This window comes from Mixophyes fleayi, chromosome 9 (assembly GCF_038048845.1).
Source record: "Mixophyes fleayi isolate aMixFle1 chromosome 9, aMixFle1.hap1, whole genome shotgun sequence".
Taxonomy (NCBI): domain Eukaryota; kingdom Metazoa; phylum Chordata; class Amphibia; order Anura; family Limnodynastidae; genus Mixophyes; species Mixophyes fleayi.
The window spans coordinates 99,739,984-99,759,071 of NC_134410.1; the positions used below are offsets into that span (position 1 = coordinate 99,739,984).

A 19,088-nucleotide genomic window follows, 5' to 3' on the forward strand; every position below is an offset into this window, starting at 1 on the left:
CCCATGATGTATTGTGAAACTGGACTTTGACTGCTTCAGATAGTGTAACTGTCTGTGTAATGATTAGGTAGTCAGTGGGCTTCTTGGTAGGTGTTCTTAAGGTGCCATACACAGAGAAATATGAGCAAGTGGCCTGATTGCTGTGAGATTTGGCCATATGCTTATACACAGGTATCATATCTAAAATCTGAAGCAGTCATTGTCCAATCACCTTTAACATCAAACCTGACCAATATCTGAGTCTGATCTGGATCAGTGGTCTTTTTGACCCCATATGCATTTGCAATCTAATTGGCTGTAAAAATTGCTACATGTTTGGGTACCTTTTAGTAATGCTGCGAATACACGTGCAGAATTTGGCACTCATTGTTGCTGTTGTTTACCCAACTGCCAACCATTGCAGTGTAGGGCAGGCATTTGATTGTTTGTATGTTCTCCCTGTGTTTGCGTGGGTTTCCTCCCACACTCCAAAAACATACTGGTAGGTTAATTAGCTGCTTTCAAAATTGACCCTAGTGTCTCTGTCTGTCTGTCTCCCTCTCTGTCTGTCTGTATGTGTCTGTGTGTGAGTGTGTCTCTATATTACGGAATTTAGACTGTGAGCTCCAATGGGGCAGGGACTGATGTGAGTGAGTTCTCTGTACAGCGCTGCGGAATTAGTGGCACAATATATTGATGATGATGATTGGATCAGATTTGATCCGCTAGGATGGAACCTAAGTTGGCCAAGGATTACCATTGGTGTTTATGTGAGACTGCTGAAAGTGGGAACATTACAAGCCAGCACACATTTGTACACACATGTGCAATTTGCTCACAGAGCCAGTCATAATTGTCTACCATTAGATATAACCTCAACTAGTTTATACATATGAAACGTGACATGCATTTTCTACATTAGCAACAAATAAGTTAGATTTTATTTGACAAAATAAGATTGCAGACAGGAGACATTCTGGGATACTAGATATTTAATATTAATGGGAATATATCTGGGAAATCTATAAAGCTGGCCACGCACATTGCGTTATCAGCAGCAATATTGCAGCACTTGAAAGGTATGTTCATCTTTCAACCACTCAACTAGGCCCCAGTTATTCTGGAAGAGAGCTATATGAGAAATGGTCACTGATCCATGTGCTCTGCACTCAGGCAATAGATGTGGTGTTTTAGTAGGCTGGGTACACACTACAAAAACTTTTGACCAAGTTATCACTCACGTTTTTGCAAACTGCTGAAGTTCCAGTCAGTCTGCCAATTCATGTGTACACACTATACACGATTTACCTTCAGATCTGTGCTCTTGATCTGGTCCAAGAGCAGTGTAGTCGTCATTCCTATCACACTGATTTACAAACAAAATAAACTTGGACGTTTCCCACAATGTCATTATAAATTTCGTTGGCTTCTGTGACTCTGAAATGAAATATTCAGTCTCGGACTGAATGGGTGAATTATTCCACCACTCTTTACATTTAACAACCAAGACACAGTGACAGGTTCCTATTCTATCTATTGGATAACAGTCGTGTGAGTGCATACACACTGCAGGATCGGAAGGCGGTTGGAATGAGATTTTTAGTTATACCGACCAATCAAATGAAATGACGATTGGTACTTTAGAACGACACACTAATACGATATCTGGCCGAAGGGTCGTTTATCGGATAATTGGCTGAAAACCCTGTAGTGTGTACCCAGGTTTAGTTTAAGCTATTGCAACAAGCATACACTATTTCCTTAAGAAACATAGGTATGTCATCTATTTGCTAGTTTATTTGGCAAGCACAGAATGTGGCAGCACAGTGGCCTAGTGGTTAGCACTTCTGCCTTACAGCACTGGGGTCATGCGTTCAATTCCCGACCATGGCCTTATCTGTGTGGAGTTTGTATGTTCTCCCTGTGTTTGCGTGGGTTTCCTCCGGGTGCTCTGGTTTCCTCCCACACTTCAAAAACATACTGGTAGGTTAATTGGCAGCTATTAAAAATTGACACTAGTCTGTCTGTGTATGGTTAGGGAATATAGATTGTAAGCTCCAATGGGGCATGGACTGATGTGAATGAGTTCTCTGTACAGCGTTGCGGAATTAGTGGCGCTATATAAATAGCTGCTGATGATGATGATGAATGGCTTCTCTGTGCATCTTTAATGCATATACACTACATAGCTAAAGGATGTGGACACTCCTGATTAGCATGTTTGGACATTTCAGCCACACGCACTGATAACTGGTGGATAGAATCAAGCATACAGCCATGCAATCCCTATACTTATACATTAGAAGTAGTATTTGTTACACTGAAGAGCTCAGTGACTTTCAACGTGGTACTGTCGTAGGATGCCACTTTTCCAACAAGTCAGTTTGTCAAATTTCTGCCATGCTAGAGTTGCCCCGGTCAACTCGTAATTATTATTATGTAGTGGAAATATCTAGGACCAGCTCAGCTGCAAAGGTGTATGCCAAGCAGGCTCACAGAATGGGACTGCCGAGTGTTGAAGCTTGTAAAAATCATCTCCCTCGGTTGCAACACTCACTATAGAGTTCCAAACTGGCTATAGAAGCAACATCCGTACAAGAACTGTTTGTCAGGAGCTTCATAAATTCTATTTTCATGGTGAAGCAGCTGCACACGAGCCTCAGATCATCATGTGCAGTACCAAATGTTGACTGGAGTGGTGGATAGGCGTTCTCCGTAGTGGTGAATCATGCTTCGCCATCAGTCTGACAAATGAATCTGGGATTGGAGGATTTCCTACCTTAATGCATACTGCCAACTGTAAACTTTGGTAGATGAGGGACGAAGCTGTTTCATGACTGTTCCACTTGGCTCCGGTGAAGAAACATTTTAATACTACTGCATACAATGACATTCTAGAGAATTGTTTACTTCCAACTTTTTGGCAACAGCTTGGGGAAGGCCATTTCATGTTTCAGCAAGGCAATGCCCCCCATGCACAAAGTGAAGTCTGGGAAAAAATGGTTTCCCGAGTTTGGTATGAAAGAACTTGACTGCCCTACACAGAGCCCAGACCTCAATCCCATTTAGGATGAATTTGAACGTCGACTGCATTCCAGGCCTTATCGCCCAACATCAGTGCCCAACCTCACAACCGCTCTTGTTTTCTGAATGGATGTGCAGCCATTTTTCAAAATCTAGTGAAAAACGTTCCCAGAAGAGTGGAGGCTGTTATAACAGCAAAGCTGGAGACCAACTCCATATTAATGCCCATGGTTTTGGTATCTGTAAATTCCTGCAAATTGCCAAATCACAAAGAAAACACTGCAACAGACTTACTTTAATTTTCATATCTGAATCTGTATGCGTGTTTTTCCAGAGTGCAAAATTGTGATTCCAGCAGGTTTTTACTCCTAAACCTCAGTAAGATCCTGTCCGTTCATTGTGTCAAAGAAAAAAATGTAAATATCTTTTACATTTTGTCATTTTTCCGAGTTATTCCCAGTTTCGTTTATTGAAATTATAGGCACTTTAAAACATATAACGAAGCATTCAAGAATATGCAACCACTCTGAACTCGTCAGCTATTTCCAAAATATAAACTTAAACGTTATTATTTCATTTTATATTACAATACATAATCTTACTTTTTATCTCATTATCATCAGGTATTGCCAGTTCTCACTTCAAAGTCTACACATCTTAAAAATGTGATAACTGGCACTGATCTTGTCTTTGAAATGCCGTTTACAGATTTTAAGGATACTGTTCTTGATTAAGATTCTACTGCCAGCAAGGTCAAAATGTTAGTGACCTGCTACTCTCAAGTATCTGTTCCCTTTGAGTTCTAGGCCATTCAGCTATTTTCCCAATCTTCTTCTAAATATGCCAACATCCAAGGGCAAAATGCTTGAATCTGTATTGAATAGTAGCATTTGTTTGTTATTTGCATGCCACATTTTTTATTCCTTTTATAGCTTAAAGTACATGTTGATTTTACCAACGATAGGGGAAAAAGGAAGCCCCGATCGGAATGCTGATTCGTGTATACACACAATATACACGTTTTACACAATTTACCATCAGAACTGTGTTCTTCATCTGTCATAATCATCGGCTGAAAAGATTGTGACTCTGTACGCGCCATAGAGATCTACGGACACTGCTGGTCCTGAGTGCATACGCCCTGCAGGATTGTAACGACAACGCTCCATTGTTGAACAAGATTTTTAGTGCAGTTTACAAATCAAATGAAACGATACAATGTGCTTTGGATCGATAGTCGTTCATCGCTGCAGTGTACACGCTAATGCGATATCGAGCCGAATGGTTGTGTTTATTGTGTGATTGGCCCGATATCTGCTGAAAACCCTGTAGTGTGTACCCAGCCTTATTCTCTCCATACCCTCAGAAAAGTAGATTGTATCTTATCTTGCTATTCAAAGCTCATTGAAGTGTTTATATATCTTGTAGAAGGTCTGTGTTTTGTTGCTGTTTAATGTGATTATTTTTATCTTTGCAACCACAGATCTACAACTGTTGGGAGTTTTGTTTCACCTGGTAACCTAAATCTATTATGTGCTACATTATATACTTTGCTAGCATTTATTTACTGTTGAACTTAAAGGCCATTGATAAAGAAAAGGGTGTCATTTATTTTGTTAAGATGCAAAGCATGATTGGATGAACTTAGAACTGAAATGGAGCATTGTGTTTTGGGGCTAAATCCTGACACTTGAATAAAAAAGAAATGTAAAAAAAATGTATTTTGTGCTGGTGGTGTCACTGCAAAGCATATATTCTATGAGAACATGGATGGAACCCCACCGTGACCTTTTGAAACAATGCCCCTTTTAATAGGAGGAGGGGAAGGCTTTACAGGGGAGAGGCCATAAAATTCTACAGGGTTCAAGATGAGGTTGAGTTGTAAGCTTTGTCATTTTCACACTCCACAACTGTGTTTGCTTTAGCACTTGTATTGCAATGAAGTTGGCATGTTGAGCCTGGGCTAAAGATAAACTCCTGCTTGTGGACACCACATGTTGCTATAATCCTTCATGGTTTTTTTTGTTTTTTTTATTCCCCCCAACTACTTAGTATTACTGCATGTATTAAAGAACTACTGAACCAAAAGTGGTAGAGTTGCTAATATTCACAATGTATGTGTAGTAAATTCGGATGATCTAACCTAAGCATGCTTGAGATATTGGGGTTTTCTATGCGCGTCTGGCTTCCTCCAGGGTGTATTGCGTGAATTAAATGAAATATTTTAAATTGTGTCAAGGTTTGGTAACATTTCCCTATAAATTAATATTAGAATGTCTTCAGTCTTAACTCACATTTGCATTTTTTTGCGTTACAATCACCAAGATTGTATTTAAATTGCCAGAAAGGCAAAACGTTCCTGCAGCAAAAGTTCTTCATGCTGTGATTATCAAAAATGATGACTACAACATTGTCACATCGAGCTGTAGGTTCGAGTTTGGTGCCATTAATTCTGGGCAGCAATTCATCTAGATGTCATTATTTGAAAAAGCTTATAAAATAGTTAAATCTGCCCATGTGATAGTGATGTGGATGAGCCTTTGTTGGCATCTGTAAATGAGAGAATGAAAACATTTTGTTAATGTGTGAATACTACAATGCAGGATTCCTGTGGGTGGATTAAAGTGTAATAGATGTGTTTTGGGCTTTTGGCACATGGAACAAGGGTAGCTGGTGTATATGAATCTAATGGAACCACATTTGTTTAAATTGATTATTCTTTTGTATATTATGAGCATCTGCAAGTAGCAAAAAATGAGGTGTTCTTTAAATAGCGGTAGCAGTAGGGTGGTAACTTGTGAGCTAAGTGTAAACATTGAAATGACACCGGACAGGTTTATGTGCCTAGTCATTTTGTAAATTAATTCAATTGTGAACCTGATTAAAGACAGTATAACTATCACAGAACATAACTGTGCTATTGATTTCCATACTGCTTTTATTTGTGTTGTCTTGCCATTGCATTTGATGCACGTAGAAACTTTGTATATAGAGAATATGTTTATTGTACATGGCATTGTTAGATTGAACTGCTGGGGCAGAATACAGTGAATCCATTCTTGTGGCAGTATTGATATGTGGGCAGTCCAGTTGGTAATACTTTGAGGTCATTGATTCAAGTATGTTAGAATGTCAGAATGCATCAATGTTTGTTGATGACTGGTAAGGATTCATCATCATCATCATTTATTATATAGCGCCAGCAGATTCCGTAGCGATTCACCAATTAGTCCCCTCCCTACCTTGCTGGTACTTTGAGATTTTGTAGTTATTTGTAGTTGATTTTACTTGCAATCCTCATATGTATTCCACACCCCGTCATTAGACTGGCGGAACATGTAGCTGCATTCTTGTGATACCTGGGTATTTGTATCTGGCTTATTATGTATTTGGCTTTTGTGTGCTAAGTAAATGTTTTCTCTGGAGGTAAATGTATCAAACTCCAGGTTCGCCAAATCACATTCAAAACTTCAAACTCTTAGGGGCATATTCAATTGTCAGCGAGTATTTTTTTAGAGCGTGTTAAGTCATTTTTTTTTGCTTTTTTTCATAATTTTCGAGTTAAAACTTATTAGTTAAAGTTATGTTTATCACTAATACCCAACTTGTGTAAGTTGATTTTCTTGTAAAAAAAATAATGAAATACAAAAATAAGGAAAAAATAAATAAAAAATCACTAAATTATATTTATGTATATTTTTGGTACAAATATGAATGTAGTAATGTGTTTTGACATGGTATAGATGATTGTATGGCAAAAAATAGTTCAAGTTAAAAATATGCTAAAGAAAGTACTGTAATGTAGATATTATCAATGTGTAATGCAATCTAATGTATGGAAATGTATGCAAAACCTTTTTTTTGTCTTATACATGACAGCGTTAAAACTCCCCTTCACTCCCCTAAAGTCTCGCAAACACAATTTTTAACGTGCGGGGACAGCGTTACCTCTTTTGCAATTGAATTGCACAAGTTTTTCCGCTGCTCTAACTCCAAACCGTCCTGCGCAGGACTTTTTTTTTTAATGCTGCAGAGACAAAACAATCTCGCTGACAATTGAATATGCCCCTTAAATGGTTTTACCTTTAACTGGCTGGCAAAATCATAGAAAATCATCGATTTGATGAAACCGACATTTAATATACTTACCCCCAAGTCTCTAAACCTCTTTTGGAATTTCCTTGTCTTTTTTGCACCTAGACTTTTAAATTGTAATTTTTTTTGTTTATGGGCTATCTAAACTGTCTGGCTCCAAACTATATATCATCAACCAACAGGTGTATTAAGTGTTTTTATGTGAGTTGTGTATATTACACTTCTGAATATATAAAAGTGGTTATTTTTTTACAATACAAATGTGTTTCCAACACTGCAACCATACATCCCAACATTTAACATTTTTAAACTTCATATTCAACCCCCTTTAACATTTTGATATCCAAAATAATGACATGTTGAACATCACTTTGCTAATCTTGTTACATGCAAACAGCCTCCAATATTTCCCAAACCCTAATGGCTTGGAAGCACGGTCTCAAATATCAAGGTTAAAAGGCTTGGTTTACATACTAAATCGAGGGGAGCATAGTGAGGTCAATGGTAATACTGCCTACACTCCACCCAGCACTTTGCAATATAACACAAGGAGTCCCCATTAATATGCAGAGAAAGGGAGAGAGCATGGGATCTTGAAATCAATAGGGCCTTGGGAGTCCTTAATAGGGTCAGCCGGCGGAATTCCTAAAGGGTCTTGTAAAAAAGTCCAAAGGTTGTTATCCTCCGGTTTTTGTTTGTGCTGCTACAAAGTTCAGCTGCCAGGAATTATTGAGTGGAGTTCTTGACATACAGTAATTCTCACTGGTACATGTGGAAATATTCAACACACACAGACACCATTTTAAATTCAGCGGAGACATTTATGAAAATTTGTTCGTTTGTAACTGAAGACAGCCATAGTAACCAATCGCAGGTTTCCTTTTGTCTTCTTTTAAACTCTATTACAAAAACTAGAATCTGATTGGTTGCCAGGGGTTCATCACAATGTGTTCAGTTACCCGTCCCTCATTGTATTTCAAGCTGCCAGTAATTAAACAGCTGAGGTTTGATTTTTGAAATGAGATATTTAAGATTTTTTTAATGTAGTATTATTATTATTATCGGTTAATGGGTTAGGTGGAAGGATGGTAGGCTTTAATAAACAGGTGAGTTTTAAGTGCCCGTTTGAAGGAGCTTAGATTGGGAGAGAGACGGATGGAGCGAGGGAGGTCTTTCCAGTGAAGGGGAACTGTACGGGAGAAGTCCTGGATTCTGGAGTGGGAAAAGGGTGACCAGGGTGGAGGAGAGGCGACGGTAATTGGCAGAGCACAGGGAGCGGGCAGGAGTGTGACTGGAGAGTAGGTTAGAGATATAGGGGCAGTAGACTGGGAGAGAGCCTTGGTGGTCAGGAGTTTGAAAAGGATTCTGTAGGGGATGGGGAGCCAGTAGGGCAAGGCAGAGAGGGGATGCAGAGGAGGAGCGGTGAGAAAGGAAGATGAGTCTTGCAGCCGCATTGAGAATAGAGTGGAGGGGGGAGAGGGGGAGGCCGGTAAGGAAGAGGTTGCAATAATCAAGGCGGGAGATAATGAGTGCGTGGATGATAGTTTTGGTGGCATCCTGAGAGAGGAAGGGCCGGATGCGGGCAACATTGCGAAGCTGGATGCGACAGGCTTGGGCAAGGGATTGAATGTGAGGTGCAAAAGAGAGAGAGGAGTCGAAGGTAACGCCCAGGCAGCGAAGTTGGGTGACAGAGGAGATGGTGGTGCTGTTGACGGTGATAGAGAGGTCATGGTGGGAGGGGAGCATGGGGGGAGGAAAAACAATGAGTTCAGTTTTAGAGATGTTAATTTTGAGAAAGCGGGAGAACATCCATGTACTCTTAAGATCCTGCTCCTTGTGAAGGGCCAAGTCTATGATCTGCTGACTAAGTACATACTTGTTCAAATATCTCTGTAGAACTATTATAAGACATTTACAGGAGCATAGCCAATTGTAGGTCTGTACTGTAAAACCATGTTTTTGTGTATTTTTATGGGTAAAGCTAGATACACACTAAAGGTTTTTCACCTGATTATCGATTATCGTGCCAATCACACGATAAACGACTGTTAGGCATACTTGCCTACTCTCCCGTAATTACTGGGAGCCTCCCGAATTTCGGGAAGATCTCCCAGACTCCCGAAAGAATAGGCAAACCTTCCGGACCCTGTAAAATGCCGAAATTCACAGCATTGAATAGCAGGAGGCGTGGCTTAATCACGTCCCTTCCCTCTCACATGATCTGTATTCCGATCTCCTGGAGTACAGATTTAAAAAGTAGGCAACTATGCTGTTAGGTCAGATAGTGCATTAGTGTGTATGCTCCCACGATAATTTTTTATCATACCAAAGCACATAGTATCGTTTCACTTGATTTTATAACCAGGCTAAAAATCTTTTTAAACGATAGAGCGATGTTGGGCAAATTCTGCAGTGTGTGTGTACTCACGGCCAGCAGTGTTATCTGCTGGCTGTAAACGATAGAGTTGAGTCACAATCTTTTCAGCCGATGGTTATGACAGATGAGGAGCACAGATTTGAAGGGAAATTGTGTAAAATTATGTAAGTGCGTATGCATGAATCGTCATGTTATCGGCACTTTCAGTCCTTGGTAAAATTGTTCTCGTATTGGGAGATATTTTCTGTAGTGTGTACCTAGCTAAAGGTAGAATAAATCGCCCTGTCCCCAGTGACATTGATGTGCAAAACTGCTATAAGATAAGAATCGGCAGCATAATACAGGGAGCTTCAGCTTTTACACTTTAAGATTGTGTTCACATAGCCAAAAACCACTGTCTTTATACCTTATTCTCCAAATTTAGAAGGCAATACAGCTTCTTACAGTGTTTCTAAGGGGCTTGAATAGGCACTAGAGTCATTTAATATACCCAGATAATCTGTGTCTTGAGAATCTTAACTGGAGACCAGTGTAAGTCAAAGCCAAGGAGACATCTTGGTGACCACACATTGGAGGGAGCAACCTGATTAAAAGTTTGAACGCAAGTGCTTTTCATGTGCCAGAGTTACGTTCCCTCAGAACTGCCTTCACCACATGGTGAACACAGCATAACTAACATTCCAATTGGACCCTATGAAGAATTAGCCAACAATACACATTAGCTTTTAAAATGAACACTGGATAGACCAAGGAAGCAGTATAATAGGAAATAATGCATCTATGGTCCTTACTTATTCACTCTGAATACATATGTGTACTGTCTGCATGAGAAACGCCCATGTGTACAAAAGTTAAGACCATACATGCATCAGTTTGGTTATTCAATACAAAATGTTTTTCCCAAACTTACGATCAGCAATGATTTGCTTTCTGAACAGTTATGACCAGATTAGATCACCCAGCTTTCAAAATTTCTCTTGGCCAATTTTTAAGTGGCAATAATTTACCGTGTACAGTGATGTGGTCATTGAATAAATGAATTGTTTACAATTTGATGTCCGTGTGCGATAATTATTTGCAGATTTGTGGACATAGAATAACAGACTTGTAGAAATAATAGCATATTATCTGTTTAAGACTTCAAAATTTCATATAATTTAGGAAGTAGGAACTCACAATTGAAATGGTTACATTAGAATTGTAATTTGTTAACATGCTTTAACTTTTCTGTCATTTCTGTGTACAGGATATGACAACTAAATAAACAAATCGGGTCTGCCAGTGCTCTCTTAAACTAATTTATGCTGTCAGTAGGAATGTTAAGCAAATAAATAGTGTAACTACAGCACACAAAATAGAACATATAATGTATATATTTGTAAGATAAATGGGGTTGGTTAAAAAGGAGTCATTAAAAAGTGGACATATTTTTTAAATGTTCATGAAGATATATGAATGTAATTTTTTTTTTTTTTTAACTGATGATGTGACCACATATTTTTATTTATTGACATGCTTTGAAACTGCCAAACTGATTCAATAAATAATCCAGTAACCAAATTACCATGGAAAATTTTTATTATTATTAATTTTTATTTATAGTGCGCCACAAAGTATCCGTAGCGCTGTACAAGGACAAACAGTGGCACAGTACAAGGTGAAACAGCACAGTACAAGTAACAGTAAGCACTATAACTCTGGGGGCTCAGGCACAGCATGAAAGAGAGGGAGGGAGGGGAAAAGTGAGTACAGGCAGGTAACTATGGCCCAAGAGGGTGGGCACGGATGACAGGTTGAGAGTCACTGAGGGGAGCGGAGAGAAGCGAGAGGAGACAGAGGGCAGAGGGACTGAGAGGAGGTGAGCTGAGTAGCTGGAGAGCGCAGTTAAAAGTGATGGAAACAGAAGGTAGGAGAGCCCTGCTCAAAGGAGCGAACAATCTAAAGGGAGGGGAAGACAGACAGACACATGGATGAGACGGAGAGACGGGAGGAAGGGGGAGAAGGGAAGAAGGGATGAGAAGAGAGGTAGCCGACCGGTGGGAGTTTAGGCATGAGACTGGAAGGCTTTAAGGAAAAGGTGGGTTTTTAATGTTCGTTTGAAAGAGGACAGATTAGGGGAAGTTCTGATGGAGCGGGGGAGCTTGTTCCAATGGAGGGGAGCGGCGCGGGAGAAGTCTTGGATACGTGCGTGTTAGGATACTTCTTTGGCTTTACCAATCAATAACTTTTAAATAAAGCATCTCTTGGATATGAAATTAAACAACCTTGTTGTTGGTCAACGGGTAGAGCAATAGTATTAGCACTTGTCTATGAGGCCGCCATCTTGTAACTTAGCAAAGACGGGAGCTTTCATAAAGGACACAAAGTGTAAGATGGTTTATAATGATATCCAATAAATACAACTTTGTCAACATATCCAAATTTTCACTAATGTTGAGCCCTACATAATCCATCCCAAAATACTAAAGCAGAACAAAGCTCAAAGCCTTTTATGAAAGAGCTGCCAGTAACATTCAAAGTATACATGTAAAAATGTCCACACCTTAACTCCACATAGGGTGTTTGACATTGTATTTCAGTTTGCTCTGCAGCCAAATGGAAGCTATTGTACTCTTCAAGCCATTTTCTGCTAAAAGAGGCTGCTTGCTTTTCCCTTCAATAGGTTTACAGACAGGAAGTCCGCTGAGCATGTAAAGAAATCCCTTCATGATCTAAACTGTGTCTGTAAAAGTTGAGGAGCTTATCAGACTTCCAGATATTTCATAGAAATGTGTGAATCTTATTAGTACATCTTTTATTTAAGATAACTTACATTTTCAGGTTTAGTGTTCGTTTTAGTCTATACTGTATATTATGTGAGATTTAATTGTCTCTTGTCATAGACTACAGGGCTATTGAAAGGACTAAAAAGATAGCCACAAAGCCAATAACCTGGCATGGTATGGGAAGGTTAATCCCTTCCCTATAATTTATCAGATAAAGCATTGTGCAAGATTAGAAATTTCATGGCTACAAAGGGAGAGGAGCAGGAATTGAGGATTGTTCTAAGTCAGATGTTCAAACAGATTAACAGAGTTGTCTGAGTGATCTGCAGCGAGAGCATTCCTGTCCTGACAACTGCCAGCCCTGAATAACCTCCCTGAGAGGCAGTAAATAATGTGCTTATAAGCGACATCCACATACCAAACAAATATCTTCACAAAATTAGAATTGAATTCTCAACATACCAGTGGTTTTTTGTTTTTTGTTTTTTGCTCAACATTGTTTATGTGTAAAGTACAATAGTATCCAAATGATGACAGGATTTTTCAAGCAATTTAAAATGAATTTTTTGTTTATAGTACATTGTGAAAATGTTTAAGAGGTATATATCGATAAAAGCAATATATATCTTTTTTATATATATATTTAGATCTGTATAACAATAGCACATATATTGATATGCTGTGGTAAATATTTATATATTGGGCAGTTTGTGTCTGTTTTTGTTGTTTATATTGTTGGTGGTGAAGTATTAGTGCAGGGTTCAGATAAGGTCAGGAATGTGCAGTTGTACTGTATCATGTATAACCGACATTCATTCATTCATTCATTCATATGTAAAGAAGGCAGTGCCTATGTCCATAGCTGAAAATATATTGGCAAGGACTTTTATCCATTTCATTTATGGATTTGTTCAGGAACTCCACTCTCTGGTTGACCCCATTCATGCTTTATGGTGACCAAACTGTCTTCATCAGTACAGTAACTGTGAATAGGTCTTCCCTGGAATGTGGGCTTATTGATTCCCTGCCATTGTCGCGCTCCCTGCTCCTCCCTTGATATAAATAACTCAGGATGACAGGTTTGACATTTGTGATTTTTGAAAGGAATTCCTGAATCCCAATGTTTCCTTCCTCTAAATAAAACCAAAGAAGCACAGTGCATGTAGCTATAATACAGAAAAGCAACAAGGGACCCACTCTAGTGCTAGTATTGTGTGGACTGAATCACCAAATCTTTTTTTTCTTTTCCTAACAGAGACCTTGTCCATCTCTGCAGCCTCAGTTAATGCACTTGTGCATTTCATATAGTTGCACGTGTGGTTTGTTAATCAATATATATCCTGTTTGTCCTGTCGTCAATAAATTGTGTATGACAGCACACAGGTGCTCCCATGGGTCATCGGGGTGAAGGGCATTAAGCTTTAACTGTTTACACAGCGGTTAACTGGTCAGCCATCACAGTTATGCCATGGCTGCCAACTGTCCCTATTTTCTAGTGACACTGGTTACAAAGATATGTTCATGAATATGTTTTTGCTTATATTGACCATGTGTACAATACAATTCCTCTTTTTCTGCCTATTAGAGGAAATAATTACTATTTGTTTTTACTTGCTTGACTCAAGGAGTTATTTACAATGCAAAAAGGTTATCTCACTTGAGGCACAGGACTCACCTGCTCAGCAGGAAAGTGTCACTGGAAACTATTTTAAAATAACTATGCTATGTGCTGTAAATGATGCATCTCCATGTTGACTCCTCCACATCCTCATTTAGCTCTTTCAATAAAGAGCTGCTGCTTGATTTGTAATAGATCTTGAACTGCATATTTGCCAGTGCCGAAAATGAATATATTATCAAAATATTCACTTTTGTTCATTACATCAGTAACATCAATCACTATTACAGCAACTGATCTAAATTTCAGATTTTGCTTCTTTAATGACGACTTATTTCTTTGAGAAGAACTTCAGCAGACGTCATTCTATTACTTACTATGCTGCACTTGCTTTGGGAATAGTAGTAGAATGTTTGCAGTTTGTAGCAAAGCTCTCCAGTTATTATCAATAGTGCCAAATCCAGGAGTCACTTTCTTGAATGTTAAGGTAATTTTGCACAATTCAGGTTTGGCAACCAAATCCAGATTACCCTACAACCTGATGGTGCTGCAGGACGTGGTGATCGATGCCAAAAGCTAGAATTACAATAAAATGTTATTCATTTTTAAATATCCAAATTCGAATGTGGTTTTAGACATTCGATATGGATTTGGTGCATCAGAAATAAGTATTTGTAGAATTCCTATCCTAGAAGATTTCAGTTTGCTATGCGTGTAGTTATAATTAGTATGTATGTAGGGAGTGCACCGTATTGAAAAAAATTATATAATAAAATAGAAGTTATAGCAAATTTGGGGAAGTGGCTGTCATGGAGAAGTCCACTTGGCAATTTAATATCTGAAATTATAACCCTTATATTTAGAGAGGAATGTACCCCTTTAGTAACAAAGGGGTTAAAGCTCTCTAATACTGGCTTTTATCGTTCGTCAGATAGAACAGAAAATGTAAATTGTATGTCCGTGAGCTAGAGAAGCTGTCATGTGAGATTTGGTATCATCTGATTGTAACTTTCCCACTGCGACAGAATTGGGCTGCCGACTCTCTGAGCACAATCCTACTTGGCGTGCCGTCATTTTCAGGGACTGAGATGTCAGACAAAGAGAGGAAACTGCCAGAATGATGACTGGAGAATTCTACTTCGTTAACCTAGATGTATCCTCATTATCTTGGATCTGCGTTTAATCTTAAATCATGCTTCACGTTGCAAGTCACTTAAAATAACTCTCCTTAATGTATCTCTGTTGCCGTATCTCACAGTAGTGTAGGGTTTATCTGAATAAATCCTCCTTTTGTTTGGGAATACATTGGGAGAGGGGGATATACATTTTAAATCCTGTGCTTGAACGCAAAATAATTCATCACAACAACTGAACATTTTGGAATTCTTGTGAATTTCATTCATTGCAGGGATAATCATTTATCTATTTGCAGGGCTGTAAATTCCAGACCAATGTTAAATATTTATTTTGTCTTGTCTAAGCCAAATCTAAGTTAACTTTGCTGCTGTAACCAAGTTAGTACCATAAACTGCATAATAACCATTGTTACAGTCTATATATTTGTTTTTTTAAGTATGATTGATTGTATATTTACCCTTTTGTCTGTTTGTTATTATATATACTTATAACTAAACAATATAGTTATTTCATATACTTGTTTTGCCACTTTTCCAGCCTCTACATAAACTCTTTTCTTTCTATCTTTTACTTTGACACATTCTAATTGTGAGCCAGTGATCTTGTTTTCAGAGCTAGATCATGACTCTACTTGTTCCTTAGACCCTCATCATCTTATTGTTATACTTAGCATGCATTAAGTTCACTGCATGTGTGTATTAGACTAGAGCCAGTAAAGGGTGGTGTAATTGTGTAATTGGGTGGGGTATTACTGCCCTCCCCATCACATTCCACAGGGTGTAGACAGTATCTAAATAGCTGCTGATATGGGTCAAATTGCTCCTACTGCAAAGCTTGAAATATCAGTTAACCACATTTAAACTTAAGAAGTGGCATCTCTGGCTGTACTCCTGTGTTCCACCTCTCTGAACTACAAGGATCCATGGCCTAAGATGATTGGTTTTCCCCTCAAAATATCTAATCAACCAGGGTGTTATGGGCATGTTCTTAATTCCATTTGGTGGTTGACCTCATTGACGTGCTGATCCTATTGTTGGGCCTAACCACTGGATCTGTACAGTTTGGCAATATTGATCACAGGTCCAGTAAATTGGACAAATTTACCAGATCTGACTGTGCACTCTAACTCCTTAAGTATTTTGACTTTCACTGTAAAAAAGAATCAGTGCCTGAGGACGGTTTATTAAAATATTAACACTTAATTTATTTCAGATAGATTTCTTTGCCCATTAATCACAGGATTTAATACACATCGTTGTGTACCTTTACATTTTTTTTCTGTAGTCAGGCTCCATTTCCATTTTATAGGTATTTCTGTAGGTTGCCCGGTTGATTAACTGTCTATCTTAAAAGAACTGACTGCTTGGTAAAGCTTGTGCCATGAGTAAATATAAGATTTATCTGCCCTGTTGTATTTCACAGATACTTCTACTACCTACAATTTGTTGGTGTTAACTTTATAAGTCCTGCTAAATAACAGTCTGATTAAAGTAAGGTGATAAGATTCTGTAGAATCAGGAGAGGAGGAAACCATTAGAAATGTGGGGAGGTAGCAAACACATTTGTAGTATTGTTTAGTATTCATATTATTATAGCACAATAGACGATAAAATCATGTTTTTCCTGTGACTGTCATGTTGCACAGGAAACTAGTCTGTTTTGCTCAATCGATTTTAATAGCCTCTTTCTCTTCCTTAGATGACCGCGTTGATCAGAGAGCGTGCCTTATCTGTGGGGATCGTGCCACAGGGCTGCATTATGGCATCATCTCTTGCGAGGGCTGCAAAGGATTCTTTAAGCGTAGCATCTGCAATAAGAGAGTGTACAGATGCAGCCGCGACAAGAATTGTGTTATGTCGCGCAAGCAGAGGAACCGCTGCCAGTACTGCCGACTCCTCAAGTGCCTCCAGATGGGGATGAATAGAAAAGGTATAACCTTCTAAGCGTGCATATATCCATTTGTATCTCATGTGACTCATTGTGAAAGTGTTCCGTGATGGAATATATGTATATGCAAGCAACTTTCTCTGTTTCATAATAAAACTTGTTTATCAAAAGGAATAATGTACCTCCAACTCTATTAGAATAAGGACACTAAAAGTGATCTCGTAGCTCAGTTGTCTGAGCTCAGCCTGCAGACTTGTTCTTTTATATGTTGATGGAACTCCCGCTTGGCTTCTAATAGCCTTTCTTATTTAAATATATGGAATTGCTCACCAAGGGAGGAGGGGTTAAATAAAATACTGGTTCTAGACAAAATCAGCATTTCCATTCAGCATCTTTTCTTCTAGTATATTTGGTTCTATATAATTATATATGGTTTTGTTTTATTACAGAACTGTATGTTTCGGTATACAGTGATCTTAGTGGCAGAAAATGGGAATAGTATTTAGAAGAAATGATTTGAACTAGCAAAATACCCTCAAATGGCCACTACTTAACATAATCATTATACATTGTTATTTAGCAACTCTGTGCTAAATTACTTGGCCTTGATCCCACCACTGTTCAGAAGACTGCAGTGAAAAGCCCTGCTTGGGAACCGCAGATCACAGTGTGGCAGTGTGACATTCACATCCCGGTGCAGTTATCAAAGATTTAGTGATCTGTAGCACTCTGAAAGCCATAATATGCAAAACAGTATAATTGAAATGAACTTGGTTATTTTGTTTGTAACCACTTAATGTTGCCAAGTTTTGTTATCCCAATAATTCCGATGTCTTGGAAGAGAATGTTATGAATCGGTGGTGATCAACAGGCGCAGCCAGTCAAGAGCTGAAATAGCCTGTAGTTTGGCACAATCCCTTTACAAGCTGCATGTCACTGTTTAACCTCTTGTGTGTCTTTGGAATGCTACTTAATCATAGGGACACTTTCAATCCAGATAATAACAACAATGAACAATAGAAGAAAATGTGTAATCTCCTGAAACGCATAGGAAACATTTATTAAAAAAGATGCACAGGATGAAGGTTGTAACCCATAGCAACCAATGAGATTTTATACTTTCCTTTCTCAAAAGCACAAAAAATATTAAATCCAATTTATTGAGTTGCGTAATCTATTCCCTGTTAAATAAATTAAGTCATTGCCGCAATGAACAATACAGATGACACATCAACTAACAGTGGACACAACGTTTTCAGTGTTTCTAAATAAGCGCTCACACTCGTTCAAGGAGTAATATAGCGCAGACAGGTAAGCTGAAGTTCACAGATGTGCAATATAAATGCCATTTATATAAACAAAAATATAAACTGTATGAGAACTCCACCTAGTGGTGAGTAAATAAAATGTATTACAAGTAGGGGTGAATTGAATTTTAATTCAACACCATTTTGGACCCAAGTGCTTTGTCATGTATTAAAAGACTAATATACGCTCCAATTGTTCCAGTAGTTGACCCATCTTACAATTGTATACAATTATAGGAGAATGAGTATACATAGAGCACACCAAAACACATACACAAACATTATAAATAGTAGTCTTTATGTAATTGTGTAATCATAGTGTATAACCATGTAAAGTAAGAGGCCAGTTAATATCATTCTTGGAACTTGTACCCAAGTGAGCAGTGTGAAACGGAGGGTTAAATTATAAAGAAAAAGCTTGGTTTGTTTACTTTGGGGGGAAAAGCCCCTAAAAGTGACCTAATATATGTATACATTTATTTATCAGAGGTCCAATCAAATATTTGTCTAATTAAATTTTTGTACAAAGGACCATACAGAGGACTTTAAAGAAGGTTTCCCCATGGAAATAGAGAGGGATTCTTTACTGTAAGAGTAGTTAAGATGGGAAACTCCTTGCTACAGGAGGTGGTGATGGCAAATTCACTAACCAAATTTAAAAATTGGTTTGTTGTCTTTCTTAATATAAAACTGGACCTCTCTTTTTCAACCTTGCTATGCTATTTAGTTTAATTAAACACGTGTGTATGTATAATATATTTATAGTTATAACAAAGGGGGTTAGAAGATGTAGTCTTGATTTCTATTAGGTTTTTATGTATTATGTGCTTTACACTAACAATGTTTACACTTTTAAAAGTATTTTGTATAGTGTTAATCATTTATTTTTGCCAGTAGCA

General features: G+C 38.3%; 2 protein-coding genes across 2 annotated transcripts in view; both read left to right on the forward strand.

The window, feature by feature from the left end:
* The window catches only part of NR6A1 (nuclear receptor subfamily 6 group A member 1), a 203,049-nt gene that overhangs the window by 148,809 nt on the left and 35,152 nt on the right, over positions 1-19,088 (forward strand). Inside the window, exon 4 of the mRNA XM_075184715.1 lies at positions 16,694-16,924. Coding sequence (XP_075040816.1) covers positions 16,694-16,924 — 231 coding nt within the window. The remainder of the gene's footprint in view (positions 1-16,693; positions 16,925-19,088) is intronic.
* Positions 1-19,088, forward strand: part of PSMB7 (proteasome 20S subunit beta 7) — a 979,390-nt gene that overhangs the window by 1,603 nt on the left and 958,699 nt on the right. The gene's annotated exons all lie outside the window — the stretch shown is intronic.